At 55.4% G+C, this 22,524-nt stretch overlaps 5 protein-coding genes across 5 annotated transcripts; 3 read left to right on the top strand and 2 right to left on the bottom strand.

Moving 5' to 3' along the window:
• Positions 1-4,277: 4,277 nt before the first annotated feature.
• PHYSODRAFT_468186 (hypothetical protein) lies at positions 4,278-9,533 on the top strand (the record flags this gene model as incomplete). The annotated part of the gene is made up of 3 exons (XM_009519625.1): positions 4,278-4,947; positions 8,961-9,419; positions 9,487-9,533. The coding sequence occupies 3 exons, from the start codon at positions 4,278-4,280 to the stop codon at positions 9,531-9,533; spliced, it is 1,176 nt and encodes a 391-aa protein (XP_009517920.1).
• Positions 9,534-9,882: 349 nt separating this feature from the next.
• On the top strand, positions 9,883-12,295 carry PHYSODRAFT_263811 (hypothetical protein; the record flags this gene model as incomplete). The annotated part of the gene is made up of 7 exons (XM_009519624.1): positions 9,883-9,891; positions 10,025-11,041; positions 11,112-11,217; positions 11,294-11,637; positions 11,729-11,779; positions 11,888-12,025; positions 12,098-12,295. The coding sequence occupies 7 exons, from the start codon at positions 9,883-9,885 to the stop codon at positions 12,293-12,295; spliced, it is 1,863 nt and encodes a 620-aa protein (XP_009517919.1).
• A 177-nt stretch (positions 12,296-12,472) lies between these two features.
• Positions 12,473-14,837, top strand: PHYSODRAFT_475674 (hypothetical protein; the record flags this gene model as incomplete). Its single annotated transcript, XM_009519623.1, has 5 exons — positions 12,473-12,530; positions 12,603-12,751; positions 12,827-14,122; positions 14,187-14,663; positions 14,757-14,837. 5 exons carry the CDS (start codon positions 12,473-12,475, stop codon positions 14,835-14,837), a joined length of 2,061 nt encoding a protein of 686 aa, XP_009517918.1.
• A 70-nt stretch (positions 14,838-14,907) lies between these two features.
• On the bottom strand, positions 14,908-17,529 carry PHYSODRAFT_349574 (hypothetical protein; the record flags this gene model as incomplete). The annotated part of the gene is made up of 1 exon (XM_009519622.1): positions 14,908-17,529. One exon carries the CDS (start codon positions 17,527-17,529, stop codon positions 14,908-14,910), a length of 2,622 nt encoding a protein of 873 aa, XP_009517917.1.
• A 153-nt stretch (positions 17,530-17,682) lies between these two features.
• Positions 17,683-22,494, bottom strand: PHYSODRAFT_553606 (hypothetical protein; the record flags this gene model as incomplete). Its single annotated transcript, XM_009519621.1, has 1 exon — positions 17,683-22,494. The coding sequence occupies one exon, from the start codon at positions 22,492-22,494 to the stop codon at positions 17,737-17,739; it is 4,758 nt and encodes a 1,585-aa protein (XP_009517916.1). The 3' UTR covers positions 17,683-17,736.
• Positions 22,495-22,524: the final 30 nt, after the last annotated feature.

Genomic DNA, 22,524 nt, shown 5'->3' with positions numbered 1-22,524 from the left:
ACGTTGTCGGGGCGTGAGCCACTCGGCCTTGGCTTCCGAGCCAGCGGCCAAGAACCGCACAAGAGGTCCGAGACTGGCATCGTCTCGGTACCCCAGCCTGATGCGATCATACAGATCCGTCGTGACCCGACTAATATGAGCAAGCTCGTAGTCGGGTTGGCGCGACAGCGCGTCGGCAAGCACGTTCAACTTGTCTGGCTTGTACTCGACACGGAAGTTGTATTCCGCGAAGAATGACAGCCAACGCGCCATCCGCTGTGAGAGATGCGGCGTGTTGACGGCAGTCCGCAAGGACGCGTGGTCTGTATAAACGACAAAGGGCGTCGAGCCCAGGAGGTGCACTTGGAACTTGACAAGAGCGTACTTCATGGCAAGTAGCTCCTTGTCGTGGACTGGATAGTTCCGTTCGGCTGCCTTGAGCTGCCTGGACTGGAACGAGATGACCCGTTCGCGGCCTTCAACGTCGGCCTGCAATAGCGCACAGCCCATTGCGTAGTCAGACGCATCACAGACTACGCTGAAAGGCTTCGTCTCGTCCGGCAATGCCAGGACTGGCGCGCGCTGTAAGCGCGCTTTGATGCCGTTAAAAGCATCTTGATGGCGACGCTCCCAGCGCCAGTCGACATCCTTCTTCAGGAGATCCGACAAGGGCCGTGCCAGCTCGGCGTAGCCTGCCTACAACAGTGGTTGGGCCTCGCCAACGGCGAGGCCCAACCACTGTTGTAGGTCATTCTGCGACCGAGGTGGCGGCCAAGCCGCGATGGTTTTCACCTTCTCCGGGCCCGCCCGGACCCCGGCGCTGCTGACGAAGCAGCCCAGGACCTTGATCTCCTCAGCTGCGAACACACACTTGTCGATGTTGGCGTGCGTACAGCGTGTTCGCCCGCATGACTTCGAACACATGTCGAAGGTGCTGGAGATGCACCTCCATGGCCGTCTGGCCTGCCTCGGCACGGCTGTGGACGAAGATGTCGTCAAAGTACGTCTGTGTGAACGCACGCAAAGGTCGGAACAGTTGTGTGACCAAGCGATTGAACGTTGCCGGGGCGTTAGAAAGCCCCTGAGGCATGACCAGCCACTCCCAGAGCATACCGCTCGGCGTGCTCACAGCCGTGAGTGGGATGTCGCTCTCGCGCATCAGGATCTGGTAGTATCCGTCCACCAGGCACGTCCTCAAACTCCTTCACCAAGGGGTACACCGGGTCCCGGGGGTTCTTAAGAATCTCAGAGCCCATGCGCGACGCGCGCTGTCTCTGGAACTCCTCCAGGACTGCCTGGTCCATGACCGAGGACGAGTTCAACTCGGCCGACGTGGACCCCGGTCGGAGGAGAACCAACTCTGCGATCTCCCCGGCCTGTAGCTCGGCCAAGTAGTCCTCCATGGCGAGCTCCTCAAGGTTCAGCAACTCTGAAACCTCGGGCAGAGCTGTAAGCTCGACAGCTCCTGTCTTGACCCGACGACCGGTCACGCCGTCGAAGATGTGATAACACTCTTCGGCGGCTGGAGCCTTGGCTGGAGGCTCGGAGTCGCTGGCGACTGGCGTCGTCGGCCACACGACTAGGCCCGGCTTACGACGTGACCCTCGGGTGTCTTCGTCTCGTGGCGCCGCCTTGACGGCACCACCGATCTTCTCGATCTTGTGCGGAACTACGTTACCCGCCTTGTCCTTGAGCGGAACTTGGTTACCCGCCTTGTTCTTGAGCGGAACTTGGTTACCCGCCTTGCTGGGTGGAACTATGTTACCCACTTCGCCGTGTGGAACTTGGTTACCCACACCAGGAGCGCTTCCAGCGACTCCCGCATCAGTTATGGTCTGAGTGACCTCCTGTGGAACTATGTTACCCACATCGGAAGCGCCTGCAGTGCCTTCCTCATCAGTTACGGTCTGAGTGACCTCGCGTGGAACTTGGTTACCCACGCCAATGCCAGCGGCGCCTTCTCCAGCAGTCCTTGCTGCCTGCGGTACTTCGTTACTCGCGTGTGGACCTACGTTACCCACCTGGTAGGTGCTGTCCGGCACCTCCACTCTCAGGCCTTGTCCGGTCCGGTCGGAGTCGTCGTCAGTCTCGACGGACCCCAAGAACTCATTAGACGCTGCTGCGCCCTGGCGGCCCTCGCGGGCGCCCCAGCTGCTGCCAGAGGTGGGAACATGACTCACCAAAGCTCTGTCAGAGCGTGGGGGACGGCTGGCCCCGATGGCCTTGCCGCGCCAGTCGATCCAAGGCTCGTGTTTCTCCAGCCACGGCATGCCAAGGATCAAGTCGTACTTGTTCATGTCTAGGACCAAGAACGGCTCCGTGCTGTCGAAGTCCTCGAACTTGACAGTGAGGTCCATGTAGACCCGAGGTATTTCTACCACCGTACCGTCGGCCAGCCTTACCGAGACCAGTCCGTTGCCTTTGCTGCCTCGTAGCGCATCGGCGTACTTGTCGCGATTGCGTGCGACAGTCTGGCGGCGCGCAAAGTTCTTGGACGCCCCAGAGTCGATCAAGATTCTCAAGGGATGATCGTATCCCGGTACACTCGCGTGCAACACAAGCAGCCCACCGCTGCCCTTCTCCGCTTCGAGAGTACAGAGACTCTCAGGGGCTAAGTCCCCATGGCGTGCGCCACCCGCACGCCCCTCATGAAGACTTAGTGTTTCCCCAGTAGGGCGCCCCGCCCCTACTGGTGTCCGGCGTTCCCTTGGTTCCTGGGGCGCGGCTTCTGCCAGCGACCCCTAGAGCCAAAGGGCTTCGAAGCGAACTTCTTCTTCAGTCCTCCCGCGGGACAAGCACGTTTCATGTACCCAAGCTTGTCACAGCCGTAGCAGCGAATGTCGCTCGGCTCGGCCATGCCCAGATCCATGGGAACCGGCCCGTTGATCGCTCCATTGCCGGAGTTACCATTAGGCGCACCGCCAGAGGCAGGGTTGCTCTACCATACCGTGGCGGGGGTACGAGCCTGCTTGTGGCTGTACTCCTCCTGGAGGGCGATCTGAATCGCCTCCTCCATAGTGTTTGCTTGCACACGGAACAGTTGCGTGCGAGCAGGACCGACACGCAGACCGTCCATGAACACGGTCACCTTGATGTGTTCAGGCAGGGGGTTCCCCACCAAAGAGGCAGTGAGCACTCGCATCTCCTGGATGTACTCATGCAGCTCGCGCCTTCCTTGTTTGCAGGCGAGGAAGCGCGAACGCTGGCGGTACTCGTAGTTCGCCGGAAGAAACGCGGCGCGCAGCTGCTCGCACAGCTGGGACCATGATGTGAAGCATCCAGGCGTCGTCGCTTCGCGCGTGTACGCCCAACTCTTAGCGCGACCACTAAGGTTGGAGAGCGCAAAGGCGACACGGAGTCGCTCGTCCGAGACGAGAGCCGCGTCCATCGCGAGCTCAACCTCTCGAACCCAGAAGTGAAGGTTTTCTCCTTCCTTCCCTTCGAAGGGGTGAACCTTCAGCCGCAGGGGCTTCGGTTGCACCGGCATCGGCGCGGCCGCAGTGGCCTGCAGCCCTTGAACGTGGGCGATGGGCCCTCGCTCGTAGGTGTCGAACGCGTTGATACGCTCAACCTGCTCAGCCGGCGTCGCCACCGCTAAGCTACGCAGGGCATCTGTCCCAAAGATGCCTGCCATCTTACAAACGGACTCGTACTGCGAGTCGTTCAGATGGGGAAACTCCGTACGATCCATCTTGGCTCACTCCATGAGACCACAGAGGATTCAGGTAGTCCAATCTACCCGCGTAGGCGTAGGATTGACTACAAGTGCTACCAAGTGTGACGGGGCACACAGCACTTCTTAACAGAGGAAGCAGGAGTATACAAACACCAAGTGAACAGCCGTTCACGTGTCCCTGGTCTGAAGGGGACGACTTGACTTGAAAAGCGGTAGATCTAAGACTGAATGTATTTATAGGTTGGTACAGATTTGGCCTGCATACAAATCCTAAGTTCCCTGTAGTTTGTGTCATACAAGATGTATCTGTTGGCTCTGAGGCCACTTGGGTCACTATCCAGGGGAGTGACCGATGTAGCCATCCCGGAATAGTGACAGGGACACTATTCCATGTAACCCCGTTACAACCAGCCTAAACCTCTAGTTTGCTTTATGGGGACCTCCGAGCTTATCACGTTTCTTCCGGACCTCGAGTTTACGCTACGCTAAGAGACTCATTGTGTCAATGGGTGCAAGTACTGGGTTTATGGTGGTCTACTTTCTCGCCGCCAACACCGTCGGATTCCCGGTGCCATACCCATGGCAGACAGTAGGGCCCAGCCAGGGAGTACTCTTTCCAATAATGATCCTGCTTGTCTTTGGTCGAAAACCTTTTGAAAGGAACTCGCCGTGTCGACAACATTTAGGCCGATTTCTTCGCTTCCTGATCGCGTTCTTGGCACTAGCGGTGACGTCCCCATTCTGCAAAGTGGTTTACGATCTTGTACCCGTGCATTATTATGCATTTGCGGCGGTATTGTTGCCTGTGGTGGGATTGGCGGCAGAACAATTTCTCATCAAAGCGACAAAGGAGCTGGAGGTTTTTATACCGACGATCATTGCCTTCTCCGTGGATTTGTTGACTGCACTTTTCGTCTCTGTGTGTATATCAGCATCGCCACCGATCCACGTCTCCATCCTTTTCATCGGAGTGGACTTGGCTCAGTTATGGTTAGAGTATCGCGAGGTATCTGCACACGCTAATACGGTTTTAGAGTTCATTCGCAAACAGCAATCTTCCGAGGGAAAAAATACTGGCGACAATTCTGCTGTTAGAGGAAAACTCCTGGCACGGATGATCGCAGTGACTCGAAACCCGAAAACCTTCAAACTCGCGTGGAAGAACAGTGTTCGCTTGTGGGCTTGTCTTCCGCACCCCCTGGCACGAGACCAAAGGGATCAACTTCGTGTACTGGAAGCCTCTAGATTTGAGGAGTATCAAAAGATATTATCTCACAGACAAGAAAGTCAACGTCAACCTCAAATTGGAGTGACTGGAGTCCTACCGGCCCACACCAATGTCAAAAGACCCTCGAACGGATCAACACGATCGGTACTACAAGGGAAAACATTCATTGTTGAGGGTTTGCAGCTGCTCTTCCAATGTGAGTATCTGGTGCTGGTTGAGTCTTGTTCCTCTCGTGTTCGCGATCTACAAGTCAATCCTCCAGCAACTACCGAATGTCGTATACTACCCGGTTGGTGTTGCAAATGGCGGTACAAGTTCCGTGGGGAATACGCTAGCATTCGCAGCACTGGAGGCTGCGTCGCAGTGCTACTCCACTATTTTCTACAGCGCAAGTTTGCGTTTTCACCATTCTACCAGCTTGCATTCGTGCTCGAGACGCAGATGCGCATGATTCAATTGAGGCTATTCCTCGAATTTGTGGTTCTACTGCAGTTCGAGCTCGTGCATCTAGGTGAGTGCATTGTTGTTGAACACCTCCTATGGATAGGCTCTCACTTTGAGTTGGTTTGGGTCCTTCGTGCAGGAGTTGACTTTACTTTCCGCTTCGAGTGGCTGCGTGGCAACTAATAATTAGAAGTAGTGAGATTCTCATGCTATGGCGCGACACGATCACTGTTGTATCGGATGTGACAAGCTCCCAAACGACGTAAAAGTGTGTCGGCGATTAGTGCTGTCATGAATAGACTTGTCTCGTATGGTTGCCTGCCGAGCTCATGGCTACCAGTAAGGTGCTCACCAGCGCCAGGCCAGCCATGGTCGAAGGAAAGCATGCACCAAGACTACCAAGAAATCGGAGAACGCGCAGTACTCAAATGCCGGTTATGAGAACTGTGATGCTAGTTTGGGCTGCTGTCGGGCTCGGACCCCTTTTCCTTCAGCTGCGAAGCTTCGCCAAGTTCGTGACGCCGCACACACAAGATTACGGAAAGCTTGATCGCTCCTGCAGACGCAGAGATGGAGACTGCGGATGTGCTCAAGGTCTGTCCAGCCACATCCATGGTAATTGCCGGAGCTCGGTAGAACGCGTGCCCAACTCACTACTTCCGACTGGACGATCGAGTACTTTGCCATATCGTTGTCCCGCAGTACAACGCCCATGGAGGCTACTTCATCTCTAATCGCACGACAATTCCACACGAAACCTCACCGACAACCTGCGCTGCTGATAGTTTGTCATTTGTTGGTAATTTCTACCACGGCAGCATCGGATTCTACTCGATATATGCCGAGGCATCCGGGACATTCTGTACTTTGGACAACACTGCATACATATCCGTCAGCAGGGTGGGCACGTATGACATCAACGGTCTCCAACTTGCTGACGACAGGGGCAGTGGGGGATACAGGATGTCGTACTGGAACATCTTTACTGGAACATCCTTCACCCTCGTCAGGATCTTCACACAACGACGAAGCTTCGTCTCCTGTGGGAGATTTGTCAAACGCTGCGACCAAATGTCTGAGCCCCTTCGAGTACAAGAAGCCGTCGTCTACGTCCAAGAGAGCATGCGGCTGTCGGCTCACGGAGCCAAGAACGTCCACCGCTTATTGCTGATGTTCCTCCTCGTGGACCAGGGGGTCATGAGCGACTTCTTCCTCCTCAGCACTCAGGAAGGAATCTTCGGACGCATCCAGTCCATCTCGCTCGGCTACAACTTGGCAGGTCTTATGTCCATGGTGTTTGAGATGATGGAGACGATGAACTGGATGAACGAGAAGCTGCGGTGTCAGGTAAAGCGACTGCTATTCAACTACGAGACGGTCCTGATTGGTGAGTTCATCACTGCAGCAGTTCTGCAGCAATACCTGATATCGCTGAGCCGATCTCAACTCAAGGACACACAGCCGGCGGCAGAAGTGGTGTCATACTATTTAATGGGGCCAGTCGGGCACATCGTGCTTGCCTTGGGTTGTCTTACGATCATTGTGTTCACCAGAGCAATTGGTGCTGTCGCATTCGCAAGGTGGAGGTTCGGTACGATTCAAGTGTTGGCGAAGACGTGCATCGTGGACGCCGCACTGGGTGCACGCAGTAAATTGATTCTGCTGAGCGGACACATCTGGGAGGACGGTGAGCTGTACTACAGACCTGGCATCTTGAAAGAGCTCGGGGTCCTAAAGGCAGTTGAACCCGACGGAAGGGAGCCTTTCGTGCACACAACGCTACATTGGGTATCCATTCCGGATGACAATGTCGCCGTGCTGGGACTGTGGAAGATAGGAGAGTGGAGCCTACTCCAGAACGGCCGTGCTCGGGTATTGTGGCTTTCGTTGATCGAGAGCTTGGCGGAGGTGCTGGGGGTTATCAAAACGAGTTTGGGGACACTTTGCTCCCACGAACAAATAGCTCCGGTCGCCGAAGCTGCTTCAGTCGTCAAAGTGAGCGGGTTGGCTGCTCGGCAGACGTCCCAGGAGGACCAAAGACTAGAGTCCGTATTTTGCAGGAAGACAGCAACGTCTTACCCGTACAACAAGGTTCGAGGGGTTTGCCTGGGTCTATCCAAGTGTTTGGAGGTTCTCAGCACATTCTCACACTCGTAGAGAACAAAATAGAACTGAAGTCCACATCTTCGTGATATTTATTGTTGATGGAATTTCGTGTATTAGTTGCATAACTTACAAAACGTCAGATGTGTAGGTAAGCCGCCTCCTTTGCCGAAGTAAAATGTGAACAAACTGATCTTGCGTTGTCGGTGTCGTCCACTATCAATAACAGTTTGAATTAGTGGCGTGCTTCAGATAATGTGCCGCTGAAAATAGCGCCGTCACGGTGAGTACCCAACATCACTCTCTTTTACTCTACGTGTTGCACAGTATGGGAAAAGGCTCTGTCAGTCCCTAGACTCACGTCGTGGATATGTACGACCATCAATCTGGAATTGGCTGGAGCAGAAATGGAGCGACCTTCAAGTGGGGCACCAAGGTGCCTACTCCATCGAACGACTTGCAAGTCTGGAGCACTACTGCAAAACTACCTCAAGAACTCGAGTCGCGCTGGTGTGCATTCTTACGCCATTGCCTGCATTGACCACGGCAGTACTGTTGGAGTGCTTGCCGTTGAGACCTCCATCTGAAGGGTGGCAGGTGAATTGGATGTTCGGCATTCGTCTGAGCTTGGCCGTGTCAATAATTTGCTTTATGGGGACCTCCGAGCTTATCACGTTTCTCCCGGACGTCAACTTCACAATGGCGTTTGGTGCATGTGCTGGATTCATGCTAATCTACTTTTCGCCGCCAACACTGTCGGATTCCCGGTGCCGTACACTTGGCAGACAGTGGGGTCAGGGCAGGTCGTACTCATCCCGACAATGATTCTGCTTGTCTTTAGTCGAAAACCTTTTGCTAGGAGCTCGCCGTGTCGACAACATTTGAGCCGCTTTCTTCGATTCTTCGTTGTATTCCTGGCGCTAGCTGTGACGTTTCCTTTTTTCAAAGTGCTCCACGACTTAGTACCCACGCACTATAACGCGTGGGCAGCTCTACTGTTGCCTGTGGTGGGATTAGCGGCAAAACATATCATCATCAAAGCGGCAAGGGAGCTGGAGGATTTTATTCCAGCGATCATTGCCTTCTCCGTGGATTTGTTACACGCACTTTTCGCCTCCGTTTGTATATCATCATCGCCACCGATTCACGCTTCAGCTCTATACATCGCGGTGGGAGTAGATAGCCATCTAAACCGCAACAAATTCAAATTCAAATATACATCGCGGTGGACTTGGGTCGGTTGTGGCTCGAATTTCGCGAAGTGTCCGCGCACGCAAATACGGTTCTAGAGTTCATTCGGAAACAGCAATCTTACGAGGGAAAAGAAGACGGCGCTGCTGCTGTTAGTGGGAAACTCCTAGCACGGATGATCGCCGAGATTCAAAATCCCGAATTCTTGTACCTGGCATTGGTAAAACCTGTGCGCCTGTGGGCTTGCCTTCCACATCCCCTGACACAAGGCCAAAGAGACCAACTTCGTGTACTCGAAACCTCTCAAATTGAAGAGTGGCAGAAGAAAGTATCTTCCAGCGAGGAAAGTCACCGTGACTTTCAAGTTGGAGTGGCAGCAGTCGTACCGGCGCACACCATCGAGCGGTTCAACGCATTCGGCACCGCAAGGGAAACCATTCATTGTAGAGGGGTTGCAGCTGCTCTTCCAATGCGAGTATCTTGTGCTGGTTGAGTATGTTGAGTGCATCATACCTGTCGTATTTACGGTCTACAAGTCAATCCTGCAGCAACTACCGAATGTCGTGTTCTACCCGGTTGGAGCTGGAAAGTGGGGTGTACGCTCCATGGGGAATACGCTTGCATTAGCAGCACTGGAGGCTGCGTCGCTAGTGCTACTCCACCATCTTTTGCATCGCAAGTTTGGCTTTTCACCATTCTACCAGCTTGGATTCGTTCTCGAGACGCAGATCCACATGGTTCAAATGAGGCTATTCCTCGAATTTGTGGTTCTACTGCAGTTTGAGCTCGAGCATCTTGGTGAGTGCCTTGTGTTAATAAGTACCCTTCGTTGCACGGTTCTGACTCGCTTCTCTTTTCCCTGCAGGTGTTGATTTCACGTTTCGCTTCGAGTGGCTGCGTGGCAACAGTTAGCTTCCCACGATACGATCGTCACTGTATCATGCTCGTTATTGTCCGGTCCAGGGTATTTGTGCCGAGTAGCAATCAGAATGGTGCAAGGTTTCAACCAAATGATCGCAGCAAAAAAACAAGAAACGACGTAAACCACCTCAACAATACAATCAACTCGTTGTGCTCCTTGGAAGAAAACATTGTGTTCGAGTACTTACCATGAAAAAAATTGAGTCTGTACACTTTTATGAGGTCCTACAATTGGTGTGGACCAAAACTCATTTGTGTAATTTATGTAAACTTAAACGAAAATAGACACTTGCGTCTATTCCTCCATAAGTACCACTTTCGCAAACCCGTCCCAGGCACAATGAAAGTGGTAAGTCGAGCGCCTCCGGACGCCTCTCCCCGCTCTCCTAGATGCCCGCTCTCGACACTGCGATGTCCTCCAATTTGCCCTCGATCTCCTGCATCTCACCCGCGTTTTTTTTTCTCCGAACGATGCCCTGTAGATCCAACTGGGCGGCGCGAACGATGGATTGTGCCACTTTTTGAGCTTCGGCGGCTTCGAGATGCTCCTGGACTCCGGCGTCAAGATGCAGTCGCTCGTACGCGAGCCACAACAAGGCGGGGGTTCTGTCTACCGCCTACAGCTGCCAGCACTGAGCTCCGTGGAGGTGGGGGCGCTGGACGTGGTGTTGGTGTCTAACCACCTCACTCTACTGGCTCTGCCGTTGCTCACGGAGGTGCTGGGCTTCAAGGGGCAGATCTACGCAACGCAGCTCACTTTAGACTTCGGTCGGGTGTTTCTGGAGGAGCTGGCAGCTCTGACGCAAGGGGACGACTCCGCAGTCTTTGTGTTTGAAGGCGTGGCGGTCGGAATGGAGACAGAGCTGCCCATGCACTCGCTGAAAGAGATTGAGCAATGCTGCAAGAAAGTTCGATGTGTGGAGTACAGTGAGGTTGTGTCACTGGCCTACGGGGTTCAGGTCACGGCGCTGAGTTCGGGTCATAGCTTGGGTGCGAGTATTTGGCTCATTGAAGGCCCGAACGACCGATTGGCGTACGTGGCGGCTGCCTCGGGAGACTACAACCGCCACCCGAAGGAGCTGGACTTGATGCCGTTGGTAGACTGCGAAACACTGCTGCTGACGGATCTGAAGCCGGATCGGGACCCCCACTCGAACACGGAGCGCATGGTGGAGCACGTACTCAGTGGCGTCACTCGTGTGCTGGAGCGTGGCGGTGTTTGCATCGTACCGACGTCGCCTTGTGGCGTCGTGTTTGATCTCGTAGAGGCTGTGTATGCCGCGTGCCTCCACAACAAGCAGAACGTCCCGATGTACTTCATCTCGGATCACGCCTCTCGCGTTATGGAACTTACTCAGCTCGGAGCGGAGTGGCTCTGTGAAAAGAAGATTGAAAAGCTGTACGCGGGTGAGGACGCATTCCTGCACGAGTCGCTGCTCAAGAACGGTCTGTTCCACGCGGTTGCAGACGTCTCAGCTGCTACTGCTGCTACCTTTCAGGTACGTAATTTCGTTCAAGACGCCATGGGTTCTACCGCTGTCACTGAACATATTTTTGCTGTGTGCACAGAATGGTAGCATCATTTTTGCTGGCCATCCATCTCTCAAGTTTGGGCGTGCCCCAGAATTGATCCGCATGCTCGGAAACGAGAGCCGTAATGCTGTCCTGCTGATTGGTACGCCACAACATTGCCACAGGATGGTAATTCACGATTTAGGGTCTAATATCACGCTGTGCATCTTTTTTCAAAGACCCAGCAGTCGATGCCACCGAAGCCTTTGCCCCTTTCCAAGATCTCAACATCGAAAAGATCGCGTGCCCAATCGACCCAAGATTAAGCTGCGGCGACGCTAACCAGTTTATTGCTCGCTGCTGCCCGCACAACCTGATCGTTCCGTACGAGTACACCATCGCTCCGTCGGCAAGTGCAGCGGAGGGAGCTGAGATGTCGTCGCACTTTTCGCGAGTACTTCCGCTCCACGAGCTCACAGCGGCGAAAACCAAGACAGAGCTGCTCACCTTCCCAATGAAGCCGTTCGAGCCCATTGTGATTGAGAAAACATCGAAGTATCTGGATGGAAGACTTGACCCCAAGGTACCCAATGAACTGTCCGCTGATAATATGGATTGGGGTAGTCGATCTAACCATATTTCTGACTTTGCCCACTTGCTTTGATTGCCTACAGCTTGCTGCACAGGCCACAATCACGGAGGTGAACGGCAAGGCTGCAGCCTGCGTAAGTGGCGTACTCAACGTCAAGCGAACAGCATTTGTACTGGAGCCTTCTCCAGTTGCTCCTACCGTACCTACGTCCTCCGATATGACCGACGACTCCAAACTAAAGGGTTCTGGGAAACGCAAAGCGTCGGCGATATCGGATGCTGACACTAGCAGCACGCTCCAGAGCATCGACTACAAGGAAAAGAGCAACCTCCTTCTGGGCCAAGTTGACGAAGACAGACTGATGAAGCAAGTGAAAACGGTACGCAACCTGGTGTCTTCACCTATAGCGAATGGAAACATTCTGACACTGTGAACTTTTGGCGATGTTTAGCATGACCCACAAGCTCAGGTGTACATTTCGCAAGGCCAGGGAGATGCTGATGTGTTCATGAGTATTCCATCCCTCGATGCGCGGATCACATTGTGGAAAGAGACCGGGAAAACCCTCGTTGAGACGGAGAAAGAAGATGCGCGGGCATTGCTGACGTCATTCATCCTGGCGCAGCTTGTAGTGATCAGCCAGGGCTAAGCACAAGGAAGAATGCCTGTGCCTAATCTTGCTTCACAGAATACAGTAGATAGCATCCATATCCAGCACGGCCACGAGCGTTTTCGCTGCATCCTTGACGGACGAATCGTATTTTTGGCTGGCTGTTGGGTTAGCTCTGTTTGTTCCGGACCCGTCGACGGTGGCGGCCGGTGCAGGATGGAGCGCGTTGAAGATGGCTCCAGCATGAACGTGGTTCCGCCCATGTTCCATGCGGGTACGTAGTCTTGTGAGCTCTGCAGTTTGATGCTCTGCCATTTAACAGGGATTCTGCGATTCACGTTTGCAGGCATCTCAAACAAGTTCACGAAGCGCCATGTGGGGAATTTTCGTGATACAACGCTGACAGCAGCCTCAGCAGCGAAGCAGCGAGCAGAGCGGAAGCTGGAGCGACAGGCCGATGCGATCGAGAAGCAACAGCAGAAAATCGACAGCAAGGTGCGGGAGGACATGGGCTTCTGTATGCTACCGGAGCTGACTCGTTTGCTTGTTGCAATCTACTTATACTTACAGATGAGGAAAATCGCAGAGATCACGCAAAACCTGCACCGCCAGCAGCTTCGCGAGGCGAAGCGACTTCGGAATCGATTGACCTATGCTACATCAAAAATTCAAGCTGCGTATCGCCGGCATTTGGAGCGTATCAACCGAGAGAGGAGGGATGCGGCCGTGATCATCCAGACTTTGGTACGCGGTTTTATCGCTCGATGCTTGTGCTGGAGGATGCGAGTGGAGATCGAAGATTATCTTCAGAATTGCTCCTCAATGATCATCTCACGGTGTATCCGCAAAGTAGCAGCAAGACACGGTCGTGCCAGAGAGATCGAGCTCAGGTATTGGGCGGCTTGCACTATCCAAAGCTTGGCTCGAATGGCTGCCGCAAGATCGTACGTCCAAGAACAGCGGCGTGAGCGACTAGAGGCGGAGTTGCGACATCGAGCAGCGATCGTCATCCAGCGCAATGCACGCAGCTTTATGACGCGGCTGATCTATCTGGATGTGCTGTATCTAATCTGCCGGATCCAGGCCGCAATGCGCGGGTGTCTTGTCCGGAGGCATTTACGGTGGATTCGGGCTTCGGATGTGGAGGCGATCTCCAAGTTGCAGGCTCACGTTCGTGGCTTTTTGGTGCGACGGAGAATAGAGTTCATCCACGCGGCTTCAAGTACTCGCTCCGCAGCACCAAGCAGTCGATCGAGTCAGCGTTCCGTCGGAAAAGCGGATCAGGCTGTACAGGCAGACTTTGGCGGGTCAAATCGAAAGTTCAAAGGGGTTCGAGGTCATCTTGATCAAGGAGTTCGAACTGCGCGAGCAGCTTCGTTCTCACTCGCAGGTGACGATAAAGCTGGGTTTGCTTCTCTGGCCAGATCGTCGACGGGATTAGGATGGCAACCAACGGTTGAACCTGCAATCAAGCGATCGTACTGGTTACCGGCAGGGGCTAGCTTTGATCGACGATTGCCTGTGCTTCCAGTACCCAAGCGGATGATGGCCTTGGAACGTTCTGGTACTGATGGAGATCCGTTTGGTGGAGACGACTTGCGTCTTGTCAACCAAAGCTGGACCCCGAAGAAGCGTCCACTTCAGAAACCTTGCCCAGTTCGCTTAAGCCCCGTAGTTATCCCGTCGGTGAGAGCTGAAGTAAATGATACCTGCTCGAACGAGGTCGGACTGGAGGAAGATACCAGCGTGTTTGAGAAAGAGGAGCGTATTCGTCGTCAAGAAGAGCTCAAGCAAAAGCTGCAGGCTCGAAGAAACCAGGAAAAACGCCAGCAAGAGTACGAATTGAGGCTGAAACGCGAAGCTGAGGTAAGGATGGCGTTATAGCACTGGGTCATTCACGTTGTCCTAACTGGTGAGCCTATTGTGATAGGTTGAAGCAAGTGAACGGAAGCTGATGGAGCGCGAGGAGAAGGCAGTGCGTCTGCAGCTGAAGATCTTGCGTCGACGTTCTAAGGAAGGCAAGATTAGACAGGTGACGGCTGACCAGCGTCGCGAAGAACGGGAACGCTTGGCCATGGCACGCGAAGAGCGGCATATTCGACTTCATATCAAGTTCTGCGCTCGCCAACAGCACAAGAAACGGCAACAGCTTGCAGCAGCTTCGAGTGAGTCGGAATCGCAGCCTCCGTCCACATCTTCGAGCAGTCGTGAAGACCGACAACCTTCCGCAGCCAAGTCTCGCAAAACCAAGTCTGGGTCCAAGAAAGGAGACGTCAGCAGCGACGACGGCGGCGATATGTCGTTCCTGGACATCGATTTCAAAATACCAGCATCAATGAAGCAAGCTCCGAAATCAACGAAGCCCTTGAAGACTGCAAAGCTCATGACAAAGAAGAAGAAAAAGACAGTAGCTGGAGCCAAAAGCAAGATTAGCAGGTCAACAGGCAAGACGCTTGGGTGTGGAGTAGCATCGTTTCCATCCCAGGTACAACAAGCAGAGGACCACGAAGACGATTGTGGATACGGCGACGAGTTCGACGACGTAGTGGACGAAGCAGCACTGAGCCTCCTAATATGCTGAAAAGAGCTCGTAAATGGGAACGATGTGACTTACTCAAATGCGTGCCTCGCTCTTCATTCATCTGGTGCATCTACGCTTCGGAGTCTGTGCGACGGAACAGGTAAAGGTAGCCAGCACCAAGTGGGGGCTCCTCCGACACGGCCACCTTGTCATCGTTGAAGATGATCCAGCGGCCCTCCTTCTTCATGTGGCAGACGTAGTGCCCCGAGTTGGTGTTCTTGCCGACGTGGCTGACGAAGCCCACAAGAGAATAGTCGCCGACGGCATCGCTGTCAAGGCGCTTGGAAGACGATCCAGAGTCCCCGGAGGCTGCTGCTGAGGCCGCAGACTCGCTTTCACACTGAGCAACAGCGCCGTCAAGGTCGTCCATGTGACCGAACAACCACTCAGCAGCGCGGTCGGGGTTGTTGTCCGTTTGCTTGAGCGCACACTTCGCGTGAGCCTCCGCAAAGCCCATCGCCATTAGGTTCGACAAATGCTCCATGTTGACAGATTCACCGTCAGGCTTAGCTGCAGAACCTGCCGGAGCAGGCGGATCGTTAAAGTCCGGGTCTTCCATGTGGCTGAAGATCCACTCCATAGCAGCCTCAGCATTGGAATTGCCAGTCGCGATGGCTGCGCGCTTGCAACCGTTTTCAGAGAAACCCATAGACACTAGCTGAGCCACGAGCACTTCGTCCGCAGTATCAGACGCAGCGGTAGCAGCACTTTCACCCACCGAGCTCGCAGCAGGTGCCTCAGGCAGTTCCTCTTCACCATCGACCAGACCCTTGGATACGAACCTGCCGAGTGAAATCTTCTCGGGAACCTTCACCTCGACTTCGAGCTTCTTCGGCGTCCAGTCCTCGGCCACGTAGAAGCGTCTCATTTGAACAATCAGGTAGCGCGGGAACGAGCGGAAACGAACCGTCTTTTGAGCCTGACCCTTCTTGCCAGTAGCTGGAGACAAGAAGTCTTCAATAACTTCAGGCCCCAACGTTTTCTCAACGCACGCTTCGAACGGGATGTTCGGCACCACACGCACTTCTCCGTCCTTGCTCTCACTCTTGTCAGCCTTCTCGTTGTCTCCAAGACGCTGACGCTTTTGCTCCAGCACCTGGTACGCGCTAACCTGCGTAGCGTTGGTGGCCGCCTCCAGAGGAATCTGCAGCTGAAGCAGCATGTCATCGCGCGGCACATACTTGACCTTGTTGGACGCCATACACTGTACACGGTCCTCCAGCTTGAACTTAAACAAGCCAGCCGTCGGCAACTCCGCACTGGTAGCGCCATCCCCAGCTAGAAGCGGTCCCAAGCGGTCGGTGCCAACGCGCTCAGCACGCGTCATGAAGTTGAGCAAATACTGAAGGTATTCCACAGCGTCCTGTTGCTGGCCCGTCGAGAAATCCGGGTGGCCCTTGCCCACCAGACCACGGAACGTAATGGGACGCAGCTCGACATTGTGAATGTCATCTTCTTCCACCTCCTTGCTGCTATCCTTCGGTGCCAGGAACTGCTTCTTGTAGCGATCCGTCAGCGTCGCACACGCGAGTTTCGCGAACTGCGCGGCAAAATCATCCACCGGGAGGGTGGACGGGGTGTCCGCCGTCGCGAAAATCTTCTCTGAGGCCTTGAAGTAGCGCTCCTGGACCTCCGGCAGCGCCAGCAGCAACTGCAGCACCGAGTTCATGTAGCAACTGTTGCCCAAGTTCTTGAAGCCCATGTATCCCGCTCCAGAAACCGGCACCAGCTTCTTGCCAGCCTCCGTCACCGCGTCAAACTCGTACGACAAGTTGAGTCCCACCTGCAGTTCGTTCATCGACTTATCCGTCTTGCGCAGGTTGTCGATGTTGATGCCAAAGTGCTCCAAGTGTTTCTTCAGCAGCGGGTTCTTCACCATATCGTCCTCATCAGGCGCGTAGCTGTACACGTCTCCCCCTTCAGCCGTGATCGTGCCCAGCTTCACCGACAAGGGGTAAATGCCGCCCGTCTCAGTGAAATGGGTGAGCGCCGCTCCACACCCTCCGGAGCCGTCCCAGTTCTTGCGACCACAACCAATGTAGCCATCCGAGAGGTTCAGCCACAGGTTCTCCTGCTTGTCACAGTCCGGGGCCTGACACTTCCACGCCGCCGGGTTGGACGCGATGTGCGGCGGGTTCGGCACCTGTTCCAGGTGCTCCGCGTACTTGGTGGGCTTGAGCTCCTCCTGCCAGGAGGCCACCTCCTCGGTCACAGCGTTGCCCGCGTGGTTGAGCACAGCGTCCGCCGCCTCCTTGAGCTTAGAGGGGAGTGCCGCGTCGTCCAGAGGCACGCGCGCGAGCTCGCGCTGCTCGGGGCCCAGCAGAACGATGCTCAGCGTCTTCTCCAGCTCGAACTTGTCCTCCGCGTTGGCTGCGAAGCCGCCTGCGCCGCCAATCGCGAGCTTCGTGGGCGCTTCGCTTGGGTTTGAGCCGATGGACGCCTTGGGCTTGCGCGCGTGCTGCTGGTGCAGGTACACGGCGCCGTTCGCCTGCGCGTCGGCGAGTCCGGCGCGGTCGAAGCGGAGACTCGAGGCGCCGTACGACAGGAACGAGCGCAGGTTCGTGTACAGCCCCGACGCGCTCAGCGCCGAGTCGAAGCTCAGCACGCACTCGTCGCGGTACACGCGGTCCGAGGCGCGCGCCACGCGCGCGTGCTCCGTCGCGGACTGCAGAAGGAGAGAAACATCGGTCATGGTTTGATGGGGAATATTCCTCTTTAGTGAGCTTTTCGATCTAGGAAGATACAATTTAGTGTTTGGAACACAGGGAGGAAGGCATACAGACACCAAGTGAAACAGTTCAAGCTTCGATTGTTTTTTTTCTCTTAACCTGTTAGCTATTTTCTTGGGTTGTTGTGCGTTGGTGCCTCGGTGAGCTGGAATAAATGCCGATCGCTTTTTTTACTGCGTGATGGTCGGCGTGGTGGGGGTCATGCCACCTTCAGCGCTGAGCGCCGCCATCTCGTCTTGGGCGCGGCGCAGCACCTTTTGCGCGTTGGCCGTGATCACGGACTTGGCCGGGTCGCCGTTGAAAATGCGCGAGTTGTTCACGATCAGCTCCAGGTCCTTGACGAACTCGCGCATCGAGTCGTACTCCTTGGCCTCGATCTTGCGACGAATCGTGCTCAGGTCCATCGGCTGCTTCACGATGAGGTAGTAGTTCGGGACAGTGGTGGCGTCCACCGGCACGCGGAAGAGCTCACTCTCGGGCATCTCGAGCAGCCGCTGAACCACCACCTCCAGCGCGTTGTTGAGGTGCTCCACGGGCATCCGCGAGCGACTCTGCTTGATCGCACCCTTCGCGTACGGCCGCTTGTAGAGCTCCGCCTGCTCGCGCACCTCCAGCTCACGTTTGCGCTTCTTCTCATGCTGATGCTTGCGAGCGCCTTCACGCAGCTCGGACAGGTTGACAGTGATTTTGGTACTGGAATCTCCGCTGCTGATCACCGCCGGGGACTTCTTCACCTTCAGCTTCAACGGTTCCGCAAGCATCGCGTTTGCCTGTTTCTCCGACAGCGCGCCCGATTTCTTCGTGCGGGAGTCGTCCGCCATGTATAGCGGACAACTGCGGTTGGTGCGCATGTGACCAACCTGCAGACACTGCGTGCAGCGAATGACGCCCTTGCCACCCGCGTCGTCGCCATCGGCACCATCCGCAACTTCACCAGACTCGCCCTTCTTCAGCATTTCTTGGTAGCCTTTGTTCTGGGCCTCGGTCTTCTGGAGCTGCTTCAGTTCCTCTTGCAACTGTTTTCGCCGCTTAGCTTTGTCAAGCAAACTCTGGTTAGTAGAGTCGTCCTCCAAAGCAAGCATGCGTTTGCGCTTCCGCAGCTGGTTGCGTTCATCCGCCTTTTGTTGGCGCTCCTTGCGCTGCTGCATCGCACGGAAGCGAGCCACCTGCTTGTCATCCACGATAAATTGAATGCGGACGGTCTCACTGCCATCCTCTTCAATGGTTCGCACAACACGCTTCAGCACCTTTCGCCCCGGAATCTTCTTAGAGGCGCTGGGAGGCTCTGACGGGACCGGTGTGCGACTGCCGTGAGTCGGTGAAGACACCCGCGAAAGCTGGCCAGTGGGCGTAGCTAAAGCAGATGACACTGCCGACCCACCGCGAGACATCATGTTCGAGCGTGCTCCAAAGCCCGACACGGAGGAAATCCCACTAGCTCCAGTGCCACCTTCTCGAATTCCACTTGCGCGCAATTGGTTACGCAGCCGATTCGTATCGACATCAGGACGTCGTACAGCACTTGACGGGTTGGCACCGGATCCTTGATCCTCATTCATCTCCTCCATAAGACGACGGAGCTCGACAGCATCTTCGCGCTCAGCAAGGACTTCCTTCGAGCGGTTAAGACCTCCACCGCCACTACGGAACAGATTCTTCGGACCGCGTTTAGTATCTGTGCCTCCCAGGATATCGGCTTCGACATCGGCACCCAGCTCATCGAGTTCATCGTCACCATCCGACTCCTCATCCGACGAAAACGTAGTTTTGGTCGAGCTCAGAACGTCCATTTGGCGCTCATAGATCACATCACACTTCTTGCGATACTCTTGTTGCTGTGCTGAAAGCGACTTGCGCGCGCCACGGGCGAACTTGCTCAAACTACCGGCCACACCGTGGGCTGTTGCACGACTACTGAGCTCACGCACCATGTGAATTCGATCCCAACGGCGCAGTTTCTTGATATCTGCGTCGGCCAAACCCAGGTTTCGCAGCACATCACCAGCTTCCTTCATTTTCAGCTTACGCAAATCGGCAGTCGTACCAGTGACCGCTGCCACTGCCTTCTGCACAGCTGCAGTTTCAGCGCTTATCTTGCTCTCAGCAGTCGGCGCCACGTCATCCTCTCCGTCTTTCTTCTTGGCACGGGACTGCGGTACGCGCACGAAGCTGAAACCTTCACCACGACCAGTTGGGTCACCAATACCACCGAGCTGCAACATACCAGATCCTTTGCCCTGAAGGTGGCATTCGACGTAGTTGTTTGTCAAATTCCAAGGCGTGAGCTGCAGCTGCTCATTGATGTAACGAGCAACTTGAATATCAGTCTCGAGCTTGCGCACCACAGGGTCCTTCTTCCAAAGATCAGCCTGGGCCCTCTCTCGGGCACGTCGCTCAAGGTTGGCTGGCACAAGACGCGTGGACAACGTATTTTTGCGCAGCTCAAGGCGTCGAATCAAGTGATTGATGGCCCCATTCACACCAGAAGGTGTAAACAACTTGGTCAGTCCAATATCCAGTAGTCGTCTGTGGCCAGACATCATACTTTCGTAGAGGCACACACTCTCAGGAGGAATACTGGCCCTGATTTCTTCCTCGCTCTGCAATTGCGATGCAGGTTTCTTTTTCCACCAGCCCGAGTCATTACCACCGCGCTCAAAAGTAGCCACCTCCTTCATGCGTTTTCGGATAGCAGTGCCTGACTGATTCGGGAATGCACGCGCAATATCCTCAATCTTCAATCGCTCGCCATCGCTAGCTTTCTTGAATAGCCGTAGGATGTGGAACGACATGTATGGGCGAATAAACTCGTTGGCACTGCGAGAATTCGGTGCTGGCACCTCGATTTGAGGTTCGATTTGCCCTGCCACGAAAACTTCAGGCAGCTCCATGATGAACACCGTTGTCTTTGGGGTTCCAAGCCCGCCCGACTTATCACCAGCTGCGCCCTTCTTCCCCTTCGTCACAGACCGACACAAAAGGAAAATATCCGAGTTGTTGCGTTCACGTGAATCTGGACTTGCAGCAAACGGAACCGTTGGCTTGTGAGGGAAAATCGGCACCTTGTACAGCTTCGAGTTGAGTGATGTTACCACTCGCCCCGGAGGAATATCACCGACAAACGGAGACTCATCGTGGTCACCGAGCGTAATGACCTGCCCCATTTTCATGTCAGGTGGCTTTGGGCGCGTCTTGCGAGCTTTCTTCTTACCCAGTATGCCCAATCCTGCAGATGTATCCTCCGGTGGCCGCCAGTAGTGAAGGATACGGGCCGCCATACCAGGGTTTGACAGCATGGGCGGGTGCTGCTCTGTGTACTCGATGAGAATCAGCTTACCACCAGCGGTGGGATTCAAGTCGGAACTCTTCTTGATCTGAGTAACCATGGCGCTTTCCTCCTGCGGTGCCAACTTGGCGGCACCTGGGGGCGGCGGCAAGAATTGCAGCCGCTCATTGATTTTGAACTTGCCGCGTGGTCGGTGAAAGTCTCGGAGTTTTGCCTTAGGAAGTTCAGGCTTTGTGAGCGAGAGCTTCATGGCGGGCAGAGAGTGGTGTACGTAGCCAATGTTCTTCACCACACGCGTGTCCTTCGACTTCTTACCGCTGCCTTCCGTGCCCAATCGACCTTCAGCCGTCTCCTCACCAAACTCAAGGTTACCCATGACCTCATCAATACGCTGTTTCTTCTCGATACGCTGTTTGTCAAGCTGCGCCAGGCGCTGCTCAGCCGCTCCCAACTTGCGTTCCGGAATGCGAAGCGTAGGACGTACGTCCTCCATCTCAGGAACCGAGTAAATGAGCGACGCATCGTTGTCATCCAGCACCAGTTTGCTCTCCGCCATATCCTGTGTAGACTTCCAGCCAATCGCCGCCACCCACGAGTCATCCTGCAACTCCTTGTTCAGTGGACACGGCAGCGTCTCCTTCTCTCCCTTCTCCGCATTCCCCGATCCATTGGCAGTCTCCTCTCCACGTTTCTTCTCCTTCGCGTTATCCTCCAGCTCCCAGCGGTAATTCCGTGGCTTGGTCATATCAAAGCCACCACTAAAACCCGCCGTCGCCAACGACGAATTCTCAGTCTCCTGACCCGCTCTAGCAGCACGCAGCTCCTTGTACGACTGAACACTCGTCCCCGAACTCTCCTCACTCTTCTTTTCAGCAGGCTTCGCCCAACCACCAGCCTTACTCGCCGCCTTGCTCTTGGTCTCCTTCACCACAGTCACTGCACCCACCGAGTCCTCGACTTCCACTCCCTCGTCCTCCTCCTCCGTCTTCCCACCCTTGGCCGCAGCCGCAAAGTCGATGCCCCAAATGATGTTCTCCTCCCAGGGTAGCTGCTGCACCTTGTGGTACTGCGCGTCGCCCTCCTCCTCCGAGTCCGTGAGTGCGCTGGGCCTGCCACCCGTGGCCGCCATTGTGACGAACGGCGTGGCGGACCACGCCACGAAGCGTCTCATGGGCTTCCCCTTGGCCTCCGCAGCCCGGGGAGGGTGCGACTGCATCGTCTGCTCCTTGCCCGCCGCGTTCTCGGCGCCGACGGCCTCCTGCGTCGTCAGCAGCTGCTGCAGTTGGTCCGGCGCGAACCGCGCCGCTGCGTCCGCCTGCGTCTGCTGCTGCGCCTTGTGCTCGATCGTGACGTCCTCCAGCTCCTTCTCCAGCGCGCGCAGCGTCGCCACGAGCTCCGAGTCGCGCGAGGAGCGCTGGTACAGCGCGGCGAAGTTGACGGGCTCGGAGCGAGGACTCGTCGGCTTCTTTCCGGGCGAAGACGCGTCCGTCGGCGACGCGGCGGGCGTCAGCGGCTTCGCCGGGAAGGAAGCTTCCCTCCCGGCCGGGGCGGAGGGGGCGGCGGCGCCCGTGGGGCTGCACAGCGCCGTCTCCATGGGACTGGAGGCGACCATCACTCCGTCCACTTGCTGTGTGGGCGCCATAATGCGGACTGACCCAAAGAGACGTCAGAG

The sequence above is a fragment of the Phytophthora sojae genome, assembly GCF_000149755.1.
Source record: "Phytophthora sojae unplaced genomic scaffold PHYSOscaffold_1, whole genome shotgun sequence".
NCBI lineage: Eukaryota > Oomycota > Peronosporomycetes > Peronosporales > Peronosporaceae > Phytophthora > Phytophthora sojae.
Note: the sequence above shows the minus strand (reverse complement) of the source record. Positions and strands in the feature narration are given on the sequence as shown.